The sequence below is a fragment of the Charadrius vociferus genome, unplaced genomic scaffold (genome assembly GCF_000708025.1).
Source record: "Charadrius vociferus isolate BGI_N301 unplaced genomic scaffold, ASM70802v2 scaffold494, whole genome shotgun sequence".
Taxonomy (NCBI): Eukaryota; Metazoa; Chordata; class Aves; order Charadriiformes; family Charadriidae; genus Charadrius; species Charadrius vociferus.
This window is the reverse complement of record NW_009648157.1, coordinates 861501-887675: the sequence shown is the minus strand read 5'-3', so window position 1 is coordinate 887675 and position 26175 is coordinate 861501. Positions and strand designations below refer to the sequence as shown.

At 36.5% G+C, this 26175-nt stretch overlaps 1 protein-coding gene across 1 annotated transcript in view; it reads right to left on the bottom strand.

Moving 5' to 3' along the window:
* The window catches only part of ESR1 (estrogen receptor 1), a 116325-nt gene that overhangs the window by 49556 nt on the left and 40594 nt on the right, over window positions 1-26175 (bottom strand). The window contains exons 3-4 of the mRNA XM_009884049.1: window positions 20907-21023; window positions 4077-4412 (exon numbers count right to left, since the gene is read on the bottom strand). Of these exons, the coding sequence (XP_009882351.1) occupies window positions 4077-4412; window positions 20907-21023 (453 nt within the window). The remainder of the gene's footprint in view (window positions 1-4076; window positions 4413-20906; window positions 21024-26175) is intronic.

The following is a 26175-nucleotide window of genomic DNA, read 5'->3' as shown; positions in this document are numbered from 1 at the left end:
ATAGTACTCCAAATATAGATATCACATGATACACACAGTAAGTGAATAATAAAATACAGTAAGTTAATTCCTGTGACATATCAGCATTTCTGTAGAACAGCAAAGTAATTGTTTTGTTTATTGCATCAAAGACCATGATGAAAATTCACTAAACTAAAAAAAACTCATTCTGTGAGACTGAAGGTGGTACTGCATCCCCAAAATGTTACGTAAACCAAGAAGAAAATAGAAAGCCATCTTTCAGGAATACGTGATTCAGAAATGAGTAGAACTTTTATTCATCTACGCTGGTACCTTGCCTACATGTGTTTTTTAATCATTTGTCCCAATTAAATGGTAAATGGTTCAATTTACATGTGTGTGTAAAGTCCAGCCCACCACGATCTGTTTGCACCCGCCTTATGCGCAGCTGCTCCCTATTCCACCTGGTTGGGGTAATCGGTGCCTTACAGAGGCCATCTGGGAGGACTTAAGCCAAAATCCCCATTAGGCCACATAACGAGCAAGTCCCGTAGGGCCTCCTGAATTTTTTGTATATGTCATAGGACACTGTACAAGATTTTTGTTAATGTAACCTGGCAAACCCACTTGTATCAGTGGCCAAGGTTTCTAAGGAAAATTAAAACAAGCTTTTATGCACTTGGCATATTATGAATTGCATTGTCATGGGAGAACTTTGTTATGACCTCAGTTAACAATCATGTTATACTTAAATATTGAAGATCATTTTTTAAGGTTATGCACAAGAAGCTGCCACAAGTTCTCTTTTCCCCAGCAGTTTTTACCACCACCAAGATGACAGAGTCAATTTAAGCAAGTTTGAACTACTGCTGAGCAAGTTGCAATGCAGATTTAGACCAGTTCTAACCTTCCCCTCAGGGCATGTCTGCAAAGATACCTCATTTTGGAGATTGTCCTCTGCGTGTCTTTATAACAGATCTCTGCCTACATTATACTACACAATCCATCATAAATGAATTTTCATTACATCGTTTTGCAGAATAGATTCACTTCTGTCCAGTATCTCTTCTAATTAGCTGTTTATTCTTCCATGCCCACCTACGCACATCATCAGAAAGACTGGCTGACCAGAACAACGTCTTTACTAGTTGCTTTGACATGCTCCCTCTTCTTTAAAGCCTACACAGCAAAATAAACTCCAAACATGTCCCTGAAAGTCCTTACACTTATTTGTAAGCTGTATCTTCATTGCATTTCTGCTCTGTTAATGCCAATTTCTTCCTTCCTCAAGAAATATGCTTTCAACCCAGCAGCTCGTATTGACTTTGCTCCTCGCTTTCCATCAGCTAAGTGCCTGCATTTAGCTAAATGAACTGGTGCAATGCTTCCAAGGTTTGAGAGGTGTGTGCAGGAGAGGCTGTTTCCTGCGACTGCTTTCTTCTACTGGTAAAAAGCACATTCGCTTTTTAGAAAAAGATGTTTTTACCCTTGATTCCAAAGCTTGAAACCTTACTAAATTAGCTGAGAAAGTAACTGAGTGGAATCCCAGAATGCTGTTGCACAAAATACTTCGCCTAACAGAAAAAAGTTATTCAGTTCCTCCGTTTGTGCATGAAGTACACAAAAATCCTCTCTAATTAAGCAGTATTGCATGATTCCTAGTAATAATGGAGTATTCAAAGGCAACATATTGTGGACATGAAAATATGACTTATATTGCCAGACACATTTCTCTTAATGTCCATGGCCAGTACATTCCAGCAAAAAGAAACTGGCAAACAGTCCAAGCAGAGGCCATGTCTGTGAAAGCTGATCAGTACTTCTAACATTTAGTATCAGCAACTAAGAACACTCGACCTTTTCTAGGGACCAAGCGAGAGATTAAAAAAAAAAAAAAAAAGATTTAAGCACCTAGCTCCAAAATTCCTGCTCTCAGAGGACACAATTTTAGAGGTAGGTAAACAATTGGGTCTGAATTCTTTTAAATCAACTTTCTAAAATGCCTTAATTTCTGCTTTTTGTCATGCATACTGTCCTCCAAGCCACAACACCAAGAACCAAGTAGATGTCCAGCACTTTCAGAATCCCCAAACTATTCATATCCTACCTCTCCTGCTTTAGGAGTTTCCTTTGGTATGATTGTTTGTACAGTGCCTAATAGATCTAACTATGACTGGGAAAGGATTTTGTTTTTTTTAACCAAAGTTCACCAGTTTTATACCAAACATCACTTGTTAGAGTGCTTATTAATGCATCTACATAGAGTCATTTGGCTTAGTTTTTCCTTAGGAGCTATTTTGACAATTAACAGGCACATTTATTCAAATGTAAAATACATCAGATATACAACAAGTAGTTGATAACCTTGTACATTTGATTTTCCAATTTCAGAAGCTTGCTTAGGAAATAAAAGGTATATTTGGTAAACTGGGCAGTTTTTTGATCTTCACCAGATGTAATCATCTTGTGACATGTTTTAGAGAGATTCCTGAATAAAAAACATGTCTGAGTTCCCTTATAGTGTTGCTTTGTATCTAAACACATTTTCATTAGTTATGTTAACTATCAAAATCAAATGCCATAGAAGACAAATGTTTCCAGTTGGACAACATAATGAATTTAGAATGTGGTATATTCATGTTGAATGTAAATTAATGGATTTTAACAGACTTAGACTAATCGTATCTCTAAAATCAGTAGAAAAGTCATTTGAATTTAGCTGTTTTTATAGTGAGTATCTTTAACACTATGGACATATGTTCATTTTTCAGAAGTATTTTGTAAAGGCATGATCCAAAGCATACCTAATTTAACCGCCCTTGACTTGAACAGACTGTGGATCAGGTCTTAACCACTGTGACTTTGTCAAGAATAAAGTTCTCAGGTGATTTCTTATAAGATACGATGAGAAATGAAACACACACAGGTTCTCATTGATCATAGCTGGAGCCCACAAAGTGACATGTGAAAAGTGGTAAAAAGGGAACCCATGAGGACTGGAAAAGACTCAGATTTTATGGGTTATTGATTTACCAGGAAGAGACTTGCCAAGCTTAAATGAAGGAAAACAGAAAAATGGCATAACCTGGGTGTAAGGCTGTTGAGGTAGGGCACAATGTGAGTCACAGCTATGGTAGTGTTCTCTAACATCCCTTCATAAAACAGCTACAAAATTTTAATGAAATAAATGGCTACAGAAAAAATTTAAGAGATCAGTGAATCCCAGTGAATTATAAATTACCGTGTATGCCGGTATTTTTACAAAGCTAAAAGTACAGCATGAGCAATAAATTTCTAATAAACATTTAAATGTCAGTTTACGCAGAGTAGTCTTGTAGACTGAAATTTTAAAAGATTATGAACTTTAATTACAAAACTAGTCTCTCATTTCATTGGTATATATTAATTAAACGGCATGAATGAATGTCTAACATACATTCAACCAAAAATGTTACATACTTCCCACAATTCTGTAATTCCTTTCCAGAAAAGATGGGTCATAGCTCAGCAACCATGATGCACCAAAATGATAAAGACAAAACCATCTAGTTCCAGTAGAAAAAAAAAAAAAAATCATACAAAAATTACTATTCTGGCTCTGTTTTTCAGACCCCAAACTCATGGAAGATCTGTAATTTATGGTCAAAAAGATAAACTGGCAATTAAATAAATAATACAAATTCTTATGAGCTCAGTAGGGATGCTGAATTTATGGTTTACCTTACAGACGTCAGAGTAACCCTTGTTTCAAAAGGGATCTAAATAATTAATTTAATTAGATCAAATTGATTCGATTTGGCTTTTAGCAATCTGATTTTACTTTTAATTTTGCTCTTTTATCTGAAAAAATGATTTGCAATCAAAAAAATGTCCAACATTCTACAGTGTGGGGAAATATCTTTTCTTGAATAAATCATTCTTCAAAAGTCACTTACATTGCACTATAATTTTTTATCAACCAGTATAACATAAAATTTTTGATTATGTACGTATTTATACTTGGGTGAACAGTTTGCATGAAGCTGGAATACATAGTGTGAAAACCAGTATGTCTCTTTTCTGTTGTTTTGTCATATAGAGGCCTTTATAGTCCACTGGGGCTTTTTTTTCCTTACCTGGAACTCTCTTTGCCCAGTTGATCATATGCACTAATTCTCTGTCTGCAAGGTTGGTCAACAGGGTCATCATAGAGGCTTCGTTGAATGGTCTATTTGGGTCATATTCAGAATAAACTATGGGTGGCTCAGCTTCCAGCAAGGCACTGACCATCTGTTCTGCTGTCAGGGACAGGGCTGGACTGTTCTTCTTGTTATGTTTAACCACCAGTGGACTTGTCCAAAGGGTGGGAGCTCGCAGCTCCGTAGAAGAAGCCTCCCCGTTCCTGGAATCCTGCTCCTCTCGCTGACGTTTTTGTTTCATCATTCGCCCACCTCTGCGGTCTTTCCGGATTCCTAAAGACACACAAGAATATAATGAACTCATTTCTTTGAACATATGTATCACACACACATGGCTTTAGCCAATCAGCAGCTGCTGTTGTCAGAGCCAGGTAGCATTAAATCCTGGTTTATTTTCTGAAGACTTCTTCCTATATATGGAACCTTCCATGAGTAGTTGGAGATAAAACTATTTTAAAAAGTATAGTGTCAGCAATAGTGCACTCCTTCCTAAAATTCAGATCAGTTGGGCTTATGCAGGACTACAGACTGGTGACACTGTATAGCTGCCTTAGCCCCACAGAAGTAAGTCAGTAACTGGGAATAAATATTTCTTTACAGCTCCAACCTCAAAGTATGTCCCAACCCCTAGAAGACAGCTATTCTATAAATGATCAAAGATAACTTAATGATCAGGGTGGGCCAGATGGATCAGAGAAGTAGCTCTCAAAAACTATCCACGGAAGTTTTTCTCAAGTTCACTAATTATTTTAATTAAACATCCTCCTATTACTGAGCCTGTGGTCTTCATAATTACATAAAGTTCATCCAAAAAAGTTCCCATTTTAAGACGAGCTTATACAGCAATAAGAATGCCATCTAAGTAGATAAACAGAAGTAAGAAAAGATAATTGTAACCTCAGAATCTAATGTGGGAGACCTACTGTCAAAAGGCTCTAATAACTGCAACAGATACTGTCTTTGTCATTACTGCACATTTCTGCGATGTGTTTAGCACTGTATGACCCTGAATCTTGGGATATTATCAAGTCAGCCATACGAATTAGAACAACAACGTAAGACCTTACAGTGGAACAAAATCTCCCTTTGTGGAAAGGTTACAAGACAAACATAATGATAAAGCCCACGTCGACTCCAACCATAAAGGGAAGATTAAGTCTGGCTCTGAGTGGAGGAGGCACAGGCATTTTGAGTCTCAGTTAAAAACTTAAATCAATCATCAAATGGGGGCTAGGGACAAGCAAGTAATAAGGAAAGCACACAAGGAATTGAGCTAAGAGGAGAAGGCAGCTTATGATGGGGTTTATTCTGCAGTTGTCATGCAATATAGAAAAGCAGCACTAGTCCCAGTTTGAAAATCAAAAGAAGAAGTAGTATCTATAGAGGAGGAGGCGAAGTATTCAAGAAACAGAGACAAGAGAACAATTTTAAAAAAAAAAAAAAAGCTTTGAGAACTGCTGGCACTTGCAAGCAATCAATACAGGTCTTTCTGATGGGTGGGGGAGTGGGAAACACAATCTTTGCTCAGCTTTTTCACACCACAAAAATTTAAATCTTTAGATACCCAGTCTTAGTTAGCCGCATCTTCATCTCACATCCAATATTCCTTCACATAAATGTTGGATCATATCAGCAGGTGTCCTTTCCCAATCTCAAAGGAACAGAGAAGACCTTTAGATCTGTTTTGCCTCTTTCTCTGAATATGGTGATAATTTCACTGAATTAATGCTTGAAGGTTAAGCACTTCAAGTCTAATTCGTTCAAAATCTGCTAGGCCTCCTGATTCTATTCTATTAATCTTTCCAGATAAAGTAAGTTCAATAAATCTTTCATCACTTCCACTACTTAACCTCTCTACATTTTCCCATTCGTTAGACTCATCATAAGCCAAAAGTATCAAGTGCATTGCTGCTACCATTTTTCATTCAGCAATACCAATTTTTCCTACCACTAAACTGTTTCTGTTTAGGGGAGGAGGAGGAGATTCTTACTATTAAGGAAAAATGCAAGACTTATTTTGGCGAAATATCATCCCAGACTTATTCTCATTGGTAGCTTACTTCGTTGCAACACTCAACAGCATGCATGCTCTATTCTTAACAGATATATTTGTTGTACGCTTTCTATCAATGTCATGTTTTTGAATTAAAATTGCTCTGTGAAACATGCAGACATAATCATGTGAGCAAACCCACATGATTCATACACATTAAAGCACTTGTCAACTTTCTCACATCCCAAATTCTACAGCTGCTCATCTAGCATTTTCCTTTTCAAGAGTTAAAAGTATCTTTGGGGCCTGTCCTATTCAACGTACTCCTAAATAGATGGACTCAGAACTGACATAATTCAGAAACAAAATCTTGGGGTTATAATAATACCATAAAAACATCAGATAAGTTAGTTTAGAAAGTAAATAGAAGGCTAGAAATTACTAGGAGAGGAAGGGAGGACAGAGCATCTTCCATCAATCACCGATTTTATTAACTCACAAGGCACGCTACAATGAACACTGTGTGCAGTTCTGTTTTTCCCATTAAAAAAGAAAAAAAAAAGATACAAAAGAAATGAGAAAGGGATAAGAGAAAGACAAGTAAGATGATCCTAAGTGTGAATCAAGTTTGGTGCAAGAAACAGCTAAATTGACCATGGCTGCTTGGTCCACAAGCCAGATACAAGACTAAAAAATCAGGAGTAGCAAGATGAATAAGGTCTGAATAGTCACACTTCTCTTCTAATACAGGATGGCATCAAATGAAACTTCCCCACACAAGGTTCAGGACACACAAGAAGAGGTTCTTTTTCAAACCATGCAGAAACAAAACTGAACATGTGAGTACATTAGAAGCTGATATATGTTAGAAAACTGTAGGCCAAATTTAGTGGAGGAAAGAATCCATTAAGGATTAATAAACACAAACAGGGAACCTTTGGCTTAAGTCTCCATGGCACAGATTACTAGAAGATCAGAAAGCAGTTTTTTGGTTTTGCTTTTTACTTAATTCCAGGCCTGTCTTACTAAGTAAAACAAGGATGTGATATGAATTTGACATAACAGAGAGAAGGTGTCAATTGTAAGCACATTTAGCTGCTTACAAGTCGACTACATCCCAAATAAGAAAAACAGTTTTATTTTTAATTCCTCTGCAAGCTTCCCACTGGCTTTGCTTCAGCTTGAAAAAAAGTAGTGCATTGAGCAAAGTTGAACACAACCAGCTTGGAGGAGATGTCCCACACAAATTTATTTTTACTTTTTTTTTGAGATTAAAAAAAAAAAAAACAACAACGAATCAACCAACCAGAGTAAGCTTACACTGGTTTTGTAGAGAGCGAATCTGAGAAAAAAAGTCAGTAAGAGTATGCATTCCTTCTGCATCACATCAGCAGCTTTTATGATCACAGACAGAAAGGTCTTTGAATCTGTGTAAGCATCATACTCAACAGAGATTTATAGAAATTACTACTAACTCTTCACCTAACCCCTAAATGGACAAGCAACATAGTGATTTTATTATTCATTTTCTTGGACCAAATAGGAGTGAGTATCTCTCTGAAAAATGCAAGTGCCTCCAAATCTCCTTCAGCTTAATCAAATTTTATCTCTGTTAAAAAGAGATAATAGTGATGTACAGTCACTAATTCCAAAAAAGACAACTCTATCAAGCTACAGTTTCATTGCCAAAAGTGCAATGATCCTGTAAGGTTTTTTAAAATATATGAATGCATTAATTTTGATTCTACAGTTCAGCCAATAAAGGAACCTGAATTGCCAAATGTTATGAAAAACAATATTCTACCAAAAATGGAAGTACTATGTATCTTGCAAAAGCTCTAAAACAATGTCCACTTGAGTTTTAAAGCTACAACAGCCAAGATTTTCAAAGGCAATTTTATAAAGCTTCATATATAAATTCAGTCAGCCTTTTAGATATGGAGGCGGGTTTCAAAACTGCTAAGTAATTATATACTCCAGTCAGTAGAACCTAATCATCAATAAAACTGCATATGGACCGTGGAGGCAATGTTAAACAAATGAAACACTTCGCTAGTGTTTTCCAACACGTGAGAAAAAAAAATAATCCTAATTTGGGAATGTAATGGGTGAATATTGAATCTCAGCATCCAACAACCAGCTTCTTCCTACCTGCTGCTAAGAACAAAACTCCACCTTTATATCTTCAGTATTATCTAAAATATTCAAGAATATTTACAGGAAGAAGAGGAGAGCAGATAGAACAAAATTCCTTTGCTTTGTGTGAATGATGGAATTATGCATTTTAGATTTAAAGATATATATAATCTCAAATTCTGTTCTACTTAGATGTATTTCCTATGAACTGCTTTGTATAATATTTTTCAGTTTCTTTATTATTAGAAATTTTGTAGGAATACTTGTCAAGTTAAGAATGTTTATTGTTTGCAATAAATGGGAACAGATTTGATAAAACCTAATAAACTTTTCTTGGCACTAAGACTGAAAAAAAAATGGTTATTTGATAAAACTGAAAGAGCTGAAATATTTTTATGTCCTATATGTTCACTATTCTGGAAATCCTAAACACAACAGCTATTGGGTTGTGTATTGTTTGCAACACCCACCTGCTATCTGGAATACTTATTGTGCTATTTTCATTAACATGATACAAAATAAATGCAAAAGACCTTCATCTTCTCTTTCTCCCATACCTACAACATTCACTCTGCTTGCTCACAAGAGAGGTGGGTATAAATATGGAAACTGCATCTGCCGGTCATTGTAAAGCATATTTACTTGCAGCCTGTTTATTAACCCGTCTCTTCATGGTCTATTTCAGTTGCACTGGAGCTCCAAACAGCTTTCCAATAGCTGCAACCAAAAACTACAATAAAGTTACATTCTACAAATAGCACCTTTATTTGAAGGCTAAGACTCTCAGGTAAATTGTATGCTTAACCTTATTTTGTTTACCTGCAAATGCAGGGAAAAAAAAAACATAATATTTTTGGAGTGAAACCTTCCCCAAAGGTCTACAAGAAGTCTAGTCTTCTAGATGCATTTTAGTATACAGATTTTCAGCAAGTCATGTTTTGACTATCTGCATCCTCAATCATTGTGAAGGCTGCAGACACTTTACATGCGGAGCGCAGCCTCATGAATGCAAACTGTCCTTGAGCTGCGATCTCCTGGGTCACCTCAGAAAAGGTGAGATGTCACACCTGAGCAATGTCCACAACCTAAAAAACTTTCTTTAAGTTTCTCTTTTAATCACATCTCTGTGCCTCACCTTGCAAACAATCTGCAATATCAGTTACTAGTATCAAGATATGCATTGAACCATGGCAACAGAAACAAAATTTTGCAATTTTCTGGAGGGCGAAGGATACTAAGAAGATCATACCATAAAGTGGTTCAATATAGGTCACACTCATAATTTCTGTATTTTCTAACATTTGAGAATTTCACTTTGCAACTTTAATCAGCCATTAATAGACTTTATTAACCTATATCGTGATGGCATATATTGGTTTTTCATCAATTTAATTGTAGCTGTCACTGCGTGACACACACAAGTCACCTGACAACACTGTTCTAGTTTGGGAGAGGATGAAACTATTTCATTTCATAGAAAAACATAAGAAGGCAGAATGCAATTACACAAATTGTGAATTCAGGCAGGAACACTATCTCTTGTCTTGTGATAAGTGGTAAGGATGTTGCAGCTGCGGTATTTTTCTCAGAATATCCCATTCAGTAAAACTGGCTTAGTCCAATGCTCTTTATCTTAGGAGAACCTTAGAGCAACGTGAAACTAAGACAATTTAAAATCACCACCTTATTTCAAGAAAGCTAGAAGCTTATTAGCACTGTGTAGCTGGACCATAAAAACATATTCAATTCTGAGGCAATTTCTTTTTTTAACTCTCTGTCAATAAACGTGCAAAAGCACAGCAATCTCTCCAAGACATGTGCAGGAAGCACACACTGCACAACCAACAATGGTGGCACATTTGACTTCAGAATTCCAGGCCCATACAGTGGGATGAAACAGTATTTTATCCTAGAAATTGCTATATAACATCTCTTGGAAATAGGAGAGTTTATTTCATGTTGTAAAAAAGAATTTTACCTGTTATTGCACATGCTTTCTATGTGTATAATTCAGTAATGTTTTGGTTTGCTTCCTGAGGTAAGGGAAAGAAAGCCATCTTTGGGAAAAGCAAGATGACTGGTGAGAGCTCTCACTCAACCTCAGGAGTTGATATTTGCAGGAGAATTACGGAGAAGAAAAAATTTTCTTGCTACTCTTGCTTGTTTGAACACTCAGCTTTCAAGGAACTGCTCTGCCAGTTCTGTTTCTAGCCCTGGATGATAGGGCTGTAGCACCTAAGAATTCACAGGAAAAGCAGAAAAGACAGAAAGAAAAAATGAAACAGCTAGAAAGAATTGATGGAGATCTGCAGAGGGGAAGACAACAGAACTGATGTGGGAATAGGATTCATTGGTGCTTCCAGGATACATTTAATAACCAGGACATAACTACTGGATTGGGAAGTAATTCTAATTGCTGCCTGCATAATTTTTCAGCACTTCATACACTTGCAGAGGTGATGTACTCTATCCAGGTTAATTGCTAATTCTTTTTTTTTTCTGGTGTATCTTTCTTGTTTCAGAAGGAAGATATGGTATTATCTTTTCTTTTTAAGCAATGACTAAAACAAATAAGTCTATCTTCATGAAATATTTGCTTTTGGATATAGCAGCCAGTATATCTATGTGTCTTTTCCCTCCAAAAATTTTAACTGCATCCTTTCCTTGCACTTGCTGAGTTTATACTGCACTACAGAGTTTTAAACTACTAAAAGAATAACTTTCTAATCCTTACCTGCTTTCATGGGCAATGTTTTGACAGAAAGAACTAGTCACTTGTCTCTCATTACAGAAACACAGATTAGGGGCATATAGTTTATTTAGGGCTTTTTTTTTATGATCTACAGCAAAATTCATATAATTTTTCATTGATCTACAGTAAAATTCTGCTTTTAGTAGTTTCTGTAGTTGTCATATTATATATCATCATAAACATCACATGAGTAGAGAAAAATGTAACTGTTCATAGGTTGTAGCCGTGACAAAGCTGTGAGATCTCAGATACTCTGTTATTAGAACACATTTTAATATCTTCACCTGAAGATCTCAGGACTCTTTTATTCATAATGGTTTTAACTTCTCAAAAACCCAAAATGTTAAAATCAATGTACAAAGACTTTGCTTAAGTAAGCAAGAAAATTAAAAGCAACACCTCATTTACTGTTGGTAAGCCTTACCCATCTCATGTTGCTATGCATGTGTGCATTACTTAATAAACATTTCAATCTAAAACTTCAGGCACACAAAACGTTTTCTTTTTCTAGTTTGGGCTAGCACTGATGCGTGCAAACAAACGGGTTATCTGTAGATACAGTCTTGGTTTCCACATTGTAATTCAAGTGACAATAGAAGGGTTTTTTAACAGAATAAAGGAAGATAGTTTTAATATTAGTGTTTACATATAGTCAAAATTTGAGTAATGGCACAGTAGTTTTCTACTGCTGCAAGGAAAACCTATATTCACTCCACATGCATTTTAAATTCTCTACTTCCTTAGACTAGCAGAAGATATCAGGTTTAGAGGGGAAGTCCAGGGAAATAACAAATACATGAACTGCTAAATCCTGTGCCCTCTTTTTAACAAAGTGCCATCAGAGAAGCAGCATGCTGTTGGACTAAACGTTAATTAGACAGAATATTTCAAATCATAGACAAAAATAATCTCTATCACAATATCTGGCTTTTTTTGTCCCCTAACTCCTTAGAAACCCCATAAAGGACATGGAAAATGGTTCACTACTCTCCACTATCTTTCCATTACTACCAGTGCCTTGCCATCCTACAGTTCCCACAATAAGTTCACTCAGGTGGTGATAACAGCATCAGTCACTGCCCCAACCGTGGGCACAAGGCTGCAATTACTGCTCAAAAGTCATTTTGAGCATAACTTTGAGCTGTACCACTAACGGTACATGGGTAGCATTCTGCACAATCCTTGCAATAGCCAGTGCTCTACAAATCAATCTTCACTTTATACTTGACAGACATTCAGATGGCACTTCAAGCATTTAAACTAGTGGAAACAAAGTAGATTTGGAAACCTGATGAGTCAAAATATAAAGGCAAGCTAAGTGCCAGAACTGGAGAACCAGAGCTCAGTTTCTAGGCAGCAAGCATATAAGGAATAGCATCCCATTTATATCAGCATTGCTTCATGTCTTACTGGAACTATTTTGCAAAATAAGTAACTTTTAACTCAGGCAAAAAGCTCCTACTTAAAAACTGTTTGCTCAGAAATGAGGTTTTAGCTTTGAAGATTTTCTTCTGTATTTGCAGCTTCCTAGCAGTGCAGACTTTTCCTTTTACTGTTTCCTTTACGTTTCAGCAACACAGCTGCCGTGGCTCCTAAGAAGAACAGGTTCAGAACAGACTGATGGAAATGCTATGGGAAAGGTCAGCCTTATGCACAGGAAAAGACTGCAACACCTAGGCTAAACAGGATTGCAAAATTAAGACATTTGGCTCATAAATAAATTGGAGGAAAAAAATCAGAGTGTGAGGATGGTGTGGGAACCATGCTGAAAGCCCCTGTAGCAATCAACAGTTTGTAGCCACACTTAGGGAAAAAAAAATCATGGCAGGAAGGAAAAGGAATTACTTTTGGGTTTTTTCTAAGACAACCATAAAAAGATGGATCTATGGTTGGTTTTGGAAAGAGCAATCGGTAAATGGTTTACCAGCTAACCTCCCAGTCTGGGACAACATTTGAACCTGAGACTCTGTCCACAGTTCTGCTCCTCATCAGCAGACCCTGGATGATAAGAGACATTTGACACTTCTGTACATAGGCACAGCCTTGCAGCATTACCAGTCTATAATTTTGTCAGTTTGTCAAAGGAGTATTTCAAAAGTGCTTGGAAACACCTTCTATTCTAAACAATTTTGTTGCTCTTCAAGACTTACCTGCCTCATCATCATGTTGAAAATTGCCAGAGAGAAGAAATATCTGGTGTTTTGTAAAATAAACCCTGCCTGAGAATAAAATAAATAAATAAATAAAAAGACTAAGCGCATGTGGTATGTAAAAGAGATTATAAATAAGAAGGCATCCTTCAGAAAGCCAGAGAGTCTATAGCCCAATTGATGATCTAAGTATTAAAGGAGCATGCAGAGAACAGGCTGTGGCAGAGAAGTCACACGAATCCTCTACACCAGTGTTCACAAAGGAAGAAACCAGATTTTTCTATGCCAGAAACTCTTTATATGGGCGGTGGGGGAGCCTTTCTGAAACTGAAACGAGAGTTGAAGAGAGTAGAAATCCAAAAACCTCTCTCAAATGTCCTATTACAGGAGGGATTTACTAAACTGCTGGAGAAGAGCTCTGGGATTCAGTCCAGACTCTCTTTGGTGCCACTGCTGCCGCTGGTGAAAGCAAGTGATTGCAAAAGGAAAACAGTGTGAACAAGCCGACGGTTTCCTTATGGGCACAAACCTGAGTGTCATCTAAGCCTAACTGGCTTTAGAGTCTAAATGGCAGATCCAAGCAAGGTAGCTGTCTCCTAATGACCTCTTACAGTAATTTTTCTTTGCAGATAGACCTCATTAAGCACACCTCCACTGAATTCAATAGTTTTTTAATGCTTCATTGGAAAGAAAATAAAATCCTACAGCTTCCTTTGAAACATGCTCTACAGAAGCAGAGGTCAGGAATATAATTACATTCTTATTAGATTTATAAGAGATGGAGATTGCTGAAGCTATGAGTGAAATGTAGGTCCTAATATTGTGATGTATCTCAGCATGATGGCCCTTCCAAGGTGATTTTGAGAGCTTTTCTGGTTGCTTCTGTCTACATAAATACATTATTTGGTCACATGAAAGTAACACCTCTTTCCAAATTCAAATTTTATAAGCTTAATAAATTACTTCTTTTGAATATGATTCAGGCAATCAGCTCCTTTATTTCGTACCCATTTCTCTTTTAGAAAATCAAATATAAATGTAAATTGTGCTGAAAACCCAGGTGGGTTGACAATTACTTTAAATGAGAAACATTGTCTGAAATCTTCTAAAAAATTAATCAGAATTTAATGTCTCATCTTGAACAGGCCTGCCTCAAGTGACAGTGCTTAATAGCCTGGCTTCTGAGCAGGATATCTAGACACTCAGTAGTGTCAATAAATAACAGATTTGAGTTTGGTCTGTGCACCTGGCTGTCGCAATTTTTTCTACTCATGAGTGGTTGATGAATGCTGTGTGTCTGTTTATGTGGATGGTTTTGTGTTTTGGTTGGGTTTTTTTCCAAAAATGTTTCTCATCGTTTTCCAAACTGGGGCTTGTTTCTCCTCTATAATCAGGACTACCTTCTACTGCAAAAGAGAGAGAGAAGCCACAGCGGAGGGATGTGGGGCCCAGGGCTTGCATTCAGATATTCTGGTTCAACTCCTGGGTCTGCCACCAGTTTTCTCAGCGCTCAAGTCATCTTAGATGTCTCAGTGCGCCATATTCCTATTAGCTACAATGCAGATCATAAAACTGGTCTTCCATGGTAAGTTTTTAAAGATGTAGTGACAAAAAAATGCTGTGAACAAGCAGGCAAATGTCATTTGGGGTCTCTAATGACTATTCATAACTCACAGTTTGAGAATCAATGATCTACTAATTAAAGATGAAGGTGCAAGACATGACTCATCCTAATCTGTATTTTGGCATTCAATCTTTGGCATTCATAGCACATGTTTTAAAGAGCATTAGAGGACATGTACAAGAGAAGCAAGAGAAGTTCAATTAATCCATCATTTAACTGAATCCCTGTCGGTGCTGACACTCCCGCACAAATCATACTAAGTTTTGGCTACAGTAAGTATGGCAACAGCTCTATTTTAGGCAATATTTACAGTGAAGCCGTACACATTTCAGGGGTCACAATAAAACTTTCACAGGAACCATACATCAACCATGATTTGGAAAAGCCAAGTAGGTTTAGGAGTATGAGTCCATTAGTATAATTCTCAAAGACAGTAAGAAATTGTCACTCCTACATTTTAGGAGTTAGATAAATTAATTAGGGTATTGAAGCTACTTGGCCTGATATATCAGGACTGATAGTACTAGAATTGAACTGTAAAAGTAAAGTAAAGACCCAGAAGCTCTAGTACTCTAGGAATTTCTCCAGCTCAGAAAGGAGAAGACATCAGCTATTCTGACCTGCATAGGCTTACTCAAAACCAGTGAATGCAGTGCCACCCTGAAGTACCTTCAGTACGAAGAGGTGACAGACAGAGGTGGAGCTTTGAGCAGGTGGCCCGACAGGAGACCTCCTGGAGGTCTCCTAGCCCAGATCATTCTGCGAAGTGGAATATAAAGTATTTTTGGCAAAAGCGTTCCCAACTATGGTGTCTCTTTCTTATTTTGGGGGCAGAACAGTGGAATGTTGTATTTTGGGACAATTCAATGTCAACAATCCACTTTGCATGTATACAAATGGGAAAAAGAAACATTTCACTAAAAAGTCTGGTTCCGATTCCATCTTCTTTTCCAGGAAACTCACAAAACTTTGCTTCAAGTGCTGCTCAAGTACATGCTTTCAGCCCATCAACTACATCTTTAAAATGTACATTTCCTCATACATTCATCAGGCCCAACCTACACAGTTATTTGGCTGGGTACAGAACAGTGTGTCTGATAAATATCATGAAGGTTCTCCTCAGACAAACCAAAATAGTTTCACATTGTTAATCTATTTTCCTTCATTCACTGATCTCTATTTTTAATATAATATTTCATTAAAAGATAATTACATGGGAAAATAGAAAGTCTAGAGCCCCTCCAGTGGTTGCATCAGACACCAATTTTCCTCTGCTTTTGAGAATGATTTTAATAACTCCCTAGTCTTTTAGCATGAACAAATATAGCGTTTAGCAAGGAAGCTCTTTCCATTTAAAGACAGAAGTCAGCAAGGTTCTTCTCTGAAAGGATGGCAAATTTGCAAAAAGTTTTTTTTCTTTTCCCTGTAAAAATTTGTCTTAAACTTCAGTAACATTGTCACACTGAACCAGACTGAATTCCCGTGTGGTTACAGGTTGGTAACTACTTCAAGAGAATGTAAGAGAAAAACTCGAAGTCCCCAGTGTCTAGACTCCAACCTCTGGAAGTTAATGAACATTTCTACAGGCACCTGGCACATGGTTATAGCATACCGTTATGGCAAACACAGGCTTCTATTCCCTGGGCTATACCACAGTAATCTCTGAAACATTCTCAGATACTTTGTGAGGGCAACACCAAAAGATGTAGGTTTCAAATGAGCTGTAATGCTATAATTTCATTATCACAAGAAACAACACTCAGAATCTTCTCCCTACAACATGAAATTTCCGACTGCTCAAAGTAGTAAATACCCCTGGTCGTATACATCGTGACCATCTGGATCTAGAACACGAGCACTCAAGCCCTTGATTACTCCATTTCGTATGACTTGAGGTGGGGAAGCCATCAACAATTGACAGAATTATATAGGTCTCAGGGTGGCTTAAAACGGACTAACAGGCAAATAACGGATTTTTCCTTAAGGATCTAGCATTTAATGTTACTGAAAATTTTTGTGATAGCCACTGATTCCACTACCATTCTGTTGCTCTGATCCCACAGAGCACTTGGTGTTAAATCTGCCTTGTCACATGTGAAAGGAGGGGAAGAATGTAGCATGCTAAAAACTAGAAATCCCCATTCATTTATCACACTATAAAAATACTTAATTAATAAATAACAATAAAAATAAGGTACTTGTAATTTCAGAGAATGAGGTCCTCAGAGCCAAGTCATCAGAAAGCCATTAAAGCAATGAAGAAATGGAAAACTAGATCTGTATTGGAGCAGAGATCACCTGAACCATACATATGGTTGGACATTCAGGATTGCGACTGCAGTAAAAACTCCATTTGGAAGCTGGGACACCCCATCACTTGAAATACTAAGTTGGAATATACTTCTCTAAACCAGAACAGAAACAATCTTCAAGAAAGCATCAGTGGATCATAAACAAAACCAAGGCTACTCTCCTCTGCTACTCAACCAGAAGAAAGAGGGACATGACAAGGAGCTTATTCCATGTGAGTGCTTTATCCACTCGTACAAACAAGTGCATACAGACTAAACAATAATATATAATTTAATAATAAAATATAATATAATAAGGTCTTTGGGGCTTATTCAGAAAGAGAGAGTGAAGAATTTGTGACAATCTGCTTTAGATGCTGATGACATCAGCAGAGATTCGGGCAGTCTAATTGTCTCTCGAAACAGCACAGTAACAGATGCAGAAGGAAACACTTGCAAACATAAGAGGAGAGAAAGAAAATAACTCTTCAGTACTGAAAGAAGTTCTTAAAAGATGAAAGAACAGCAGGATGAAAAAAATGATTAAATTTCCACAGAAACTTATAAAGAAATTTTCCTACAGCATAGCTCAAGAGCCACTTGAAGCCTGCATTTTTTCTGAATGAAGTCCCAAAAACATATTTCAGTTGTCCACTCTATTAAAAATAATATATATGAACTTTTTTATGCTTCATTAAGTGACCTTCTATGAGAAAAACCTCAGCAACCATAGCTTATAACCTATGTTTAAAATTAACCAGACATTTAGTCAAGATTTTATCTAGCTTCCTCCATATTTACTGAAACTCAGTGATTAATAACAGCTATGGCTCAGAAGTTAAGAGACAGATAAAAGTCACAAGTTAGCATCTTTGACAGTTTATTAAGAAAACTCAGCTAATTCAGTGCTGAAGGAAAACTGAGATTACCTTTGGAGAAAAGAAAGATTACAGCTGTTTTCCACTATGTCTGAAAGGTATATCATCATAAGCAAATTGCAGAGACAGATATAGAAGTGAGATGTGACACAACTGAATATTTTTCAAATATATGATAGAATTAATGCCTTTAAACAAGGCAAATCCCTCAATATGAACAAAAGGAGATTATTTAAATTAAAATATTCAATCAAGAGAACTATGAATTATTAGAGAAAAATGTGGACCTTGAGTTAACCACAGGACTACGTGATTCAAGCATGTTGAAGAAAAGTGCTATAAAAAAGACCTATTAAAACAGAAAAGCTTAAAAGATCTCCTCAGAGAAAACAAAAAAAACCCCACCAAAATATTTAAAATTTAGAAAGTTAACACTTTAAAAGTTAACCGGATGGCATCCCATGAATATTCACTTTATCAACCTTTATGTTCATCTGAGAGAAACGTGACAATTATCAAGTACTACCTAAAGAAAAGGATTTCTTTCTCCCACAGCTATGTGGACAATAGGGGATCAGTAATGACTCCAGCAGAACCTTGAATGCTTTACTTCATCCTACTTTAACTTTACCTTTTTTGAATACTTCATGTGCAGGCATGCCAGATTTATAACCTGCAACTGAGGGATCTTGAGACATTTTTCCCAGACTTCATAAAAAAATGTTCTTAAACTTTTGTCCATGAATCGGTGATGGACTTCAGTGCATTATTACTGGTCCTTTAGGAGCAGGCAGAATTTATACACCTGATATGCTTGCTTGTAAATCGTGAACTTAGTTTAAAAAAACAAAAACAAAACTCACAATATCGACTATTTTTGAGCTGCCAGTTGCTGTAGTGACTATATAAATCTTACAGCTTTGTAAAAGGAAAGGGTGAAATTCACAGGACTTTACTCAAGTGAGGGCCACTGTATGAAATAAAAAATCTAGCACATCTGTATTAGAGAGACAATTTGGACAAAATTGCAGTCTTTTTTTGGACTTCTTAAATCTACAGAATACTAGTTGAGAATTCAGTGCAATTTTTATGTGCTTGAAACAATTCTGAATAGAAGAGTTAAAAACCTATTACAACACATATCTTAGAGAAAAGATCCGAAAAGCATCAAAATGGTACAGTGGATCATTCATTAAATACATATGAGTATAAATGGATGGAAATGTGCCAAATAAAAGACATAATGTCATCAACATAAAACATAATGATCTATCTTAACTATGATCTGGCGTATGTACACGGGTTAAAGCTAAAGCTGCATGGCAAATTTACGTATGGGGATTTTCTGATTTGAGTTTGCCCTATCTGAAACTTTAACTTCTCTGGACCATAGCTGTGATACCAATTATATACATTTTACTTTAAGGAGTTCTAGCTGGATACACCAGGATGTTAAGACAGAAACAAAAAATCTGGATCCATAAACTAAATCTTACAAAAAAACCTGCTACTCTCTTAAGTGTTAGAACTAAAACGAGTTTGACACTTGTCCTACTTGTATTCCAAAACTGAGATTAACAAAATCAGTCTCAGCTCTTGCCTAATCCTCGAGTTGAGAAAAATGCAGATTCAATCTCGAAGTACAGCAACAATTGACTAGTTTTCTTTACTCTTTCCCCTTTCCTCTTTCTCCCAAGATTCCCAGGCTTGGCCTACCTTGACCGTGCAGAATGGACTTAGAAATGATCCTTTGTTACGGGAAGGATAAACATGACGAGCTACTCCTCTCTCTTGCCTCAGATTTTTTATGGAATAGGAAACATTAGATGTGCCAGAGAAAGGGAGATCTGATCTGTAATTTAACAATTAGTTCCTTTCACATATAAGACATGGGTTCTAATCCTTTCTCTTCTGAACACTTTCTAATTTGCTGAATTTTCCTACAGATACAGGTTTCAATAAAGCCAGTGATTGCTCTTCGTTAATAAAAGCATTCTGAATTTTTTAGTAGGCTACAACAAGTTCTTCTTCTGCTTTAGGGCAACTATGAAACGTTATGATTTCTTGTTCTTAAATACTCTTAATTCTTAGGACCATGGCTTTTTCAAAAGTATTAAAAATAGCTAACTTCTCTATGCTTTTTACAAACATAAGGTACTGTAACGTAGAGGAGAAAGGCAGGTATCATTATCAATCCAAAACTGTTACAAAAGAACTCTTCCATCTAAGAACACACTGTAGCAACTGTTCAGTACTGTCATATATTTCTAGTTTTGTCTCCAAAAGTTAAACACTGTGTATATAAATAAAGTAATTTAGTGGTATTCCACTTCAACCTAACGATTCTGTGTCTGATTCTTCTTCTCTGAAGTCATTATTACATTGGTATGTTCCAAGAAAGTGGCATTTTTCTCTGGTTTTGTATAATGAGTGAGCCTTTAATATTGTTGGGTGAAATTAATTCACATACAACATATGTGTACAGGACTGGAATAGAGGAATTTACATTCCCTTCCAGAATTCACAGAACAAGTATTACACATTCAGAAGTTTGTTTTAATGAAAATGGACTGATCTGAGACTACCAGTGTTTTATACACTCAACAGCAAAATGCTACAAAATCTTGGGTTTAAGTTTCATTCATCATTATCAGGAGTCTATCACAAGAGGCCAAATAAACAATGAATTAAAAATATTAACAAAAGAATCCTAACTCTGTTGAAGTCAATGTTCCTATTAATTTTGATGCAAATTTTCCAAGAATAATAACATGGTACTTGTGAGTTTTTAAATTTTTATTTAGTCACTCTTTGATTTAATACACGTCAGCTCAATAGAATTAGTTGCTTCCTCCTTTAGGAATCATATCAGCTGTCTAATGAAGCTAGAAGACAGGATGGCAGACACCAATGCTGGGGATTTGTTGATTGCTGTGTACGTACCACCTTTCATCATTCCCACTTCATAGCACTTCCTTAGTCGGCAAGCTTGGCAACTCTTTCTTCTGTTCTTGTCGATGGTGCACTGGTTAGTGGCAGGACACATGTAGTCATTGTGCCCTGCAAAACCAGAAGGAAACGACACAATTATACACAGACATAACAAAACTGCCTATAGTACTTTCTCGGTACATCATCTAACATTTTGGGAAGAAGTTAGGGTTATCATCATAATCTATGATAAAAGTATTGATACAGACAGTGAAACTAATGTCTATTCACAATACATTTATTCACAAATTCTTTAAAAGTACTGTTAAAAACACAACTTACAACTTCTGCAGAATAATTAAAATCATGAACAAATAAAGCAGTCACAAAAGATTAATATGAACAAGTCCCTTGACTTCCTTGCTGTTAGCCTGAGAGATACAATGCCATCTGGTCCATGTGCCTGTGTTGATGTTTAACCAATAGATTGCACAAAATGGTTAGAGGTTTATAGAATTAAAAAGGCCTATGCAGAAAACATTTTTAAATATCTATCACAATCTGGGGCAGTTAAGAAGCAAACAACAACATAAAATAGAAGCAACAAGCATTAATTAATTGTATCACAGGGATAAATCAGTATCTAATTCCAATTGCACGTCTACCGATATATGCAAAAACCTTTTGTCATGACAAATTCTTAAATTACCATATGCTGCAACCAAGTTTGATATTGGTACCTTTTCCTTCAGAGCTCCACTTCCTCATTTATTACCCTCTACATCTCAATTCTCATTACCAACATTTTCAGCATTCCATAATTTTCTACTGCCAACAAGCCTCTGTTCCAATTTTCTCTTAAAATATGTGTGCTTAAACTTGCTATAAAATTATTTTCCAACCATAGACGAAGTTTAGCAAGGATAAAAAAGACTGTTCAAAATGATCTTATTGGTGATCTGTACTTCTCTAAACACAACTAAGGTACAGCACACAACGAAACAATTTTACTGCAGAACTGTTTGTTCTTTCTTTGAGGTCAAGGGATCAGCTTGAGGTAGAGTAAGGGTGGAGGTTTGACAGAGGCCTTGGTCTCATCAAATCATCTATCCTTGACTAGAAATTAGAAAATAGAGTAAAAATTACTATCAGATTACACCAGGAACATCTGCTCTCTAATGCTACATAGCTGGGATCCAATCAAAATAAGCAGCCAAACTATAAACTTGGTAATATGGTGACAGCTGACTGCCCACTGTCTCAAATAGACAGATTTATTATTTTTTAGCTCTACTTGACAGAACAGTATAATACTGGAAAAATCTGAATCCTCAGGCTTTGCTCCAGGACTGAGGCAAAGAGGTAGAACAGAAACACTACCTCAACCTCAGCATGAAAGACCATTTTAATTTTCAATTCCTCTGGTAGGATACAGACTGTTCTATATCTGATTCAAAACATTTCACATGTAAGGAAAAAAATATTGAGTCAGAAAGAAAACAGCCTCAACCATAGAAAAATGCAATATCTACTAGGAAAAAGGAGCAAAAAGGGAAAGCCACGTTTTTAAGAAAAGGCACTTTTATCAGGTCACACTAAACAGCAGCAAAAGATTGTAGCACCTAACCTCCATCTCCAGCCTTGTTTTATAAGCAAAGCTCTGAAATAGCACAAGAGAAAGATGGAAAACTTTAATTACTCTTTTCAAAAACAAAGACAGACTTTGACAGAACATCTGATCTTCTTCCTAGTGAAGTTAAAAGGTAAAAAGGTAAATTCACAAGAGGAACGAGCACAAGCTCTGAATTCAGCAAATAACTCAGAACGCCGTTTAGCTCTCTGTAAAATAAGCAGATAAATGTCCCCAGTTAGGTCAAAGCTGAACACTTGCTTACCACCTTTGCTGGACTGGGTGATGCTCATAAGGTTCAGCTCTAAAAAAAAGGACAAGTGACAAGACGCAAAAATGAAAAGTCAAGTGGAATCAGTATCAGCAGGCAGCCATCCTTTTTCGCAGTGCTTATGTGGATGATAACCTTTTCTTTTGCTCTGAACCTGGATTTCCTTATGCAAACTGTGAGCATTTGGGAATAGGATTTGGTTTGTAGAATAGTACATAAAATAATCCTATTTGTGACAGAGCTAGAAATTAACATGATTCATATTAGCATATATTTACATCTGTCCTGGTTTTATCCTAACTATACGCTTTAAAGGTTAGCATAATCAGTCTGTTTTCATGCACATGGCCTGCACCTTAGACAATCCACTCTTCTTTCAAAGTGCTTTACAGACTTCACAGAATAAAACATGTAAAATTGTGAATGCAAAAAAAGAAAGATCTGTGTGCGAGGGGCATACTACTTCAGATTACGAGTGCCATAGTAGCATCATGGTTTAGACTTCATATTTGCTGTAAATTTAGGAAGAATATAGTACATTTAATATTTCACATAGGTTTTGGGTTAGTTTAACCAACACGCCTTCAGGAGACTGGAAAAGATGTAAACAACCAGAAGAAAGTGGTTGATAATTATATGATGAGTATACATTAGGTATGATTATCAAAAAAATTAGGGAAGAAGAAAGAAACAAAGGGAAGAAGGAAGGCAGGAACCTTTCCTGCTTCTCCACAAAACCATCTGAGGAAGGAATTCTCCTTTGCAAGACGCAGCCATAGACCAAGGCAGTCTAACTGGGGGTGGCATGGAAGGGAAAAAGGTAGAAGAACACAATTAAGGAATAGGTAACACACAAATACAAGTTTTATTTTAAAGTGAAACACTATAACTCAATAACTCTGCTGTAAAGTGAATTGTCTTTTAACTATTCTTTTTATTCTCTATACCTTTTATTTTGTCCTTAAAACTGATCTCTTGCCAAAGCTGATTCTAAACAATCTGAATCCCAGAAAGGATTTCTCACTGTTGGGAATTGTCAACATAAAAGTGGGATGCATCAACAGGTGCCCAGCTGCTCTGCATTTCATCTTCATGGTATCCAAAGAGCTGTACATGCTAGAAGAGAGGCTAAGTAGGCCATTTGGATAGTTGGTAGCACATGCCACTTGGACTCTGTGGTCTTATTACTGGGTTTTTTAAAAAATCATCAGCATCAGATAACCTGCCAAAATTAAAGGCAGTGAGTTTAACAGGGTAAAGACCCTAGTTTTAATCCCCCCCATATGTAAGACTTTCACTGTCACAAAGTAAGAGTTTAAAGGAGTTATTGGAAGAGCTTGAGGAGGGGTGGTTTGTTTTTCTTATGATATCTCACACATTGTACATTTTAAAACAGTAAAAATAACATTAAGTATTTTTGTAGCACATATTTATTATATGCTAAGGTCTTTCCAGAACAGGCTGCAAAGATCTGACTCTTTTCTCAAAACACTAATTTTAGATGTGGCATTCTGTATGATAATGACCAACAGCGGAGGGGGGAGGAGGGAGGAGGAAGCAAAGTGTCAACAAGAAGATAATGGCTGAAATTCGGATGATTTTGAGTTTATTCTAACCCAGCCTGTCATACTCAGAGCTTTTTCCTATTGCACATGCAGTCTGACTCTCTCTTGTCACCATGAGTCACATGGCTGATATTTATGTTCAGAGACTCATCTCCGTCTGTCTAAGGTTTCTCAAGATAGCTGTGGTATATGCAACAGCAGCTTGAATTGGAAAGGGTGGATGATTTGTCTGTGAGGTCTTCAGTCAGCAAAATACTCCTTATTTCTTTAAGGTTAAGTGTTACTACATTCAGCAGAACATTCAAGCATCTGCATACTTCTAGGAAGTAGTCGCAGCACAGTATATATGGTTAAAGTTAAGTACATGCTTGAGCGTTTCACTGAATTGCAGCTTTGAAGTGCCAAGTTCGTTTTGTCCTTGACCAGCAAGGACAAAAATTGGGGTCATATTAATATATCAACAGCAATTAACATAAGATAGAAATGTTTTTCCTTAAATGTGTAAACAGTTGCCATATTATATTCCAATAATGATCAAGATTAGCTTGAGGGTATGATTAGTTTAAGCAGTACAGATGTTGTACAAAAAAATGACCTAAAGAAACCAACATGTTGGCATGCCAGCTTAAGAATGTTTGATGACAATTCTACAAAGCCAACAAAAGAATATTTTTGTCAAGTGAAGTTTGCATAACACCTAAACTGATGTAGTTGAATTGACTCATCATACATTTCAAACAAAGCCAGTAATAATTATTATCCTTTCACTTTAACTATTCTTTTCTTCTCAACCCTCATGTCACAAAAATTTCTTAAACAATTCTTTATCTATCTGCACAAGGCATCTGCCAGGTTAGCCATTACCTGTGAAAGCAGATCTTATTCTGACAGTGAAATTAGCAGAATTTCATACATGTAGGTGAAGAGTATACATTTTACCCACACCGTAAGGTGCCAAGAAAGTGATGAGTGGGAAGACTTCAGATGAAAAGCAAAACCTTGGAAAGAGACTCAACAGCAAGTGGAGAGTTTTCATAAACAGTAAAAAGAAAAAAAAATAGCACCTGGACATTGCATATGCTAACCCAGCATGAACAAATGTTAAATGTAAAGTAAAATGTTATGCCAATTTTAAGTTAAAATGTCCTAGTAAAACTGCACTGATTGATTTTAAAATCTCACCCTTTCCTAGCAGGTTTCACGAAAGAACAGAAGGTTACCTCTGATTCCTTTATAAGCACAGACACTCAAATTCACAGCTTAATTACCCTCAGACAAGGTCTTTGGATTTGAAACTTGGGTTCTCTTAGCAACGACCCAGCACTGCCAAGAAGTCTAATCATTTTCTGTTTTTAAACTAGCAAAATATTACTACATGTGACAGTAAGGAAAAGGGCCTAGAAGATTGTAAAGTATACCTCCTTTGCATTGAGTGAGGAATTCCTCCTTCTACACATACCTAAGAAAAATCACAGAACCAATGAAGAATGAGAAAGGAGGAAAGGTTAAAATCTATATACTCTGTATTATGTCCTTCAGCTGCGTCCTGTAGGTCCCACACTGAGTGTTCACCTTCTAGTGGAATCTTCTTGCCTTCATGTTTGTATAGTGCTGTTCACATGAGCAGTTAATTCAAGCCAAATGATTATGGTAACAACCTTTCCTTTAATCTTTTCACATACTATTTCAGCTAATAGGAAAAATGAAGAAAGAAGAATGAGAATGGGCACTGCATGAGGATACCAAACCTGCTATCTCATCGGTTTAATAAAGCATGAACATACACATCGAGAAAGGGTGACACATAAAAAGTAA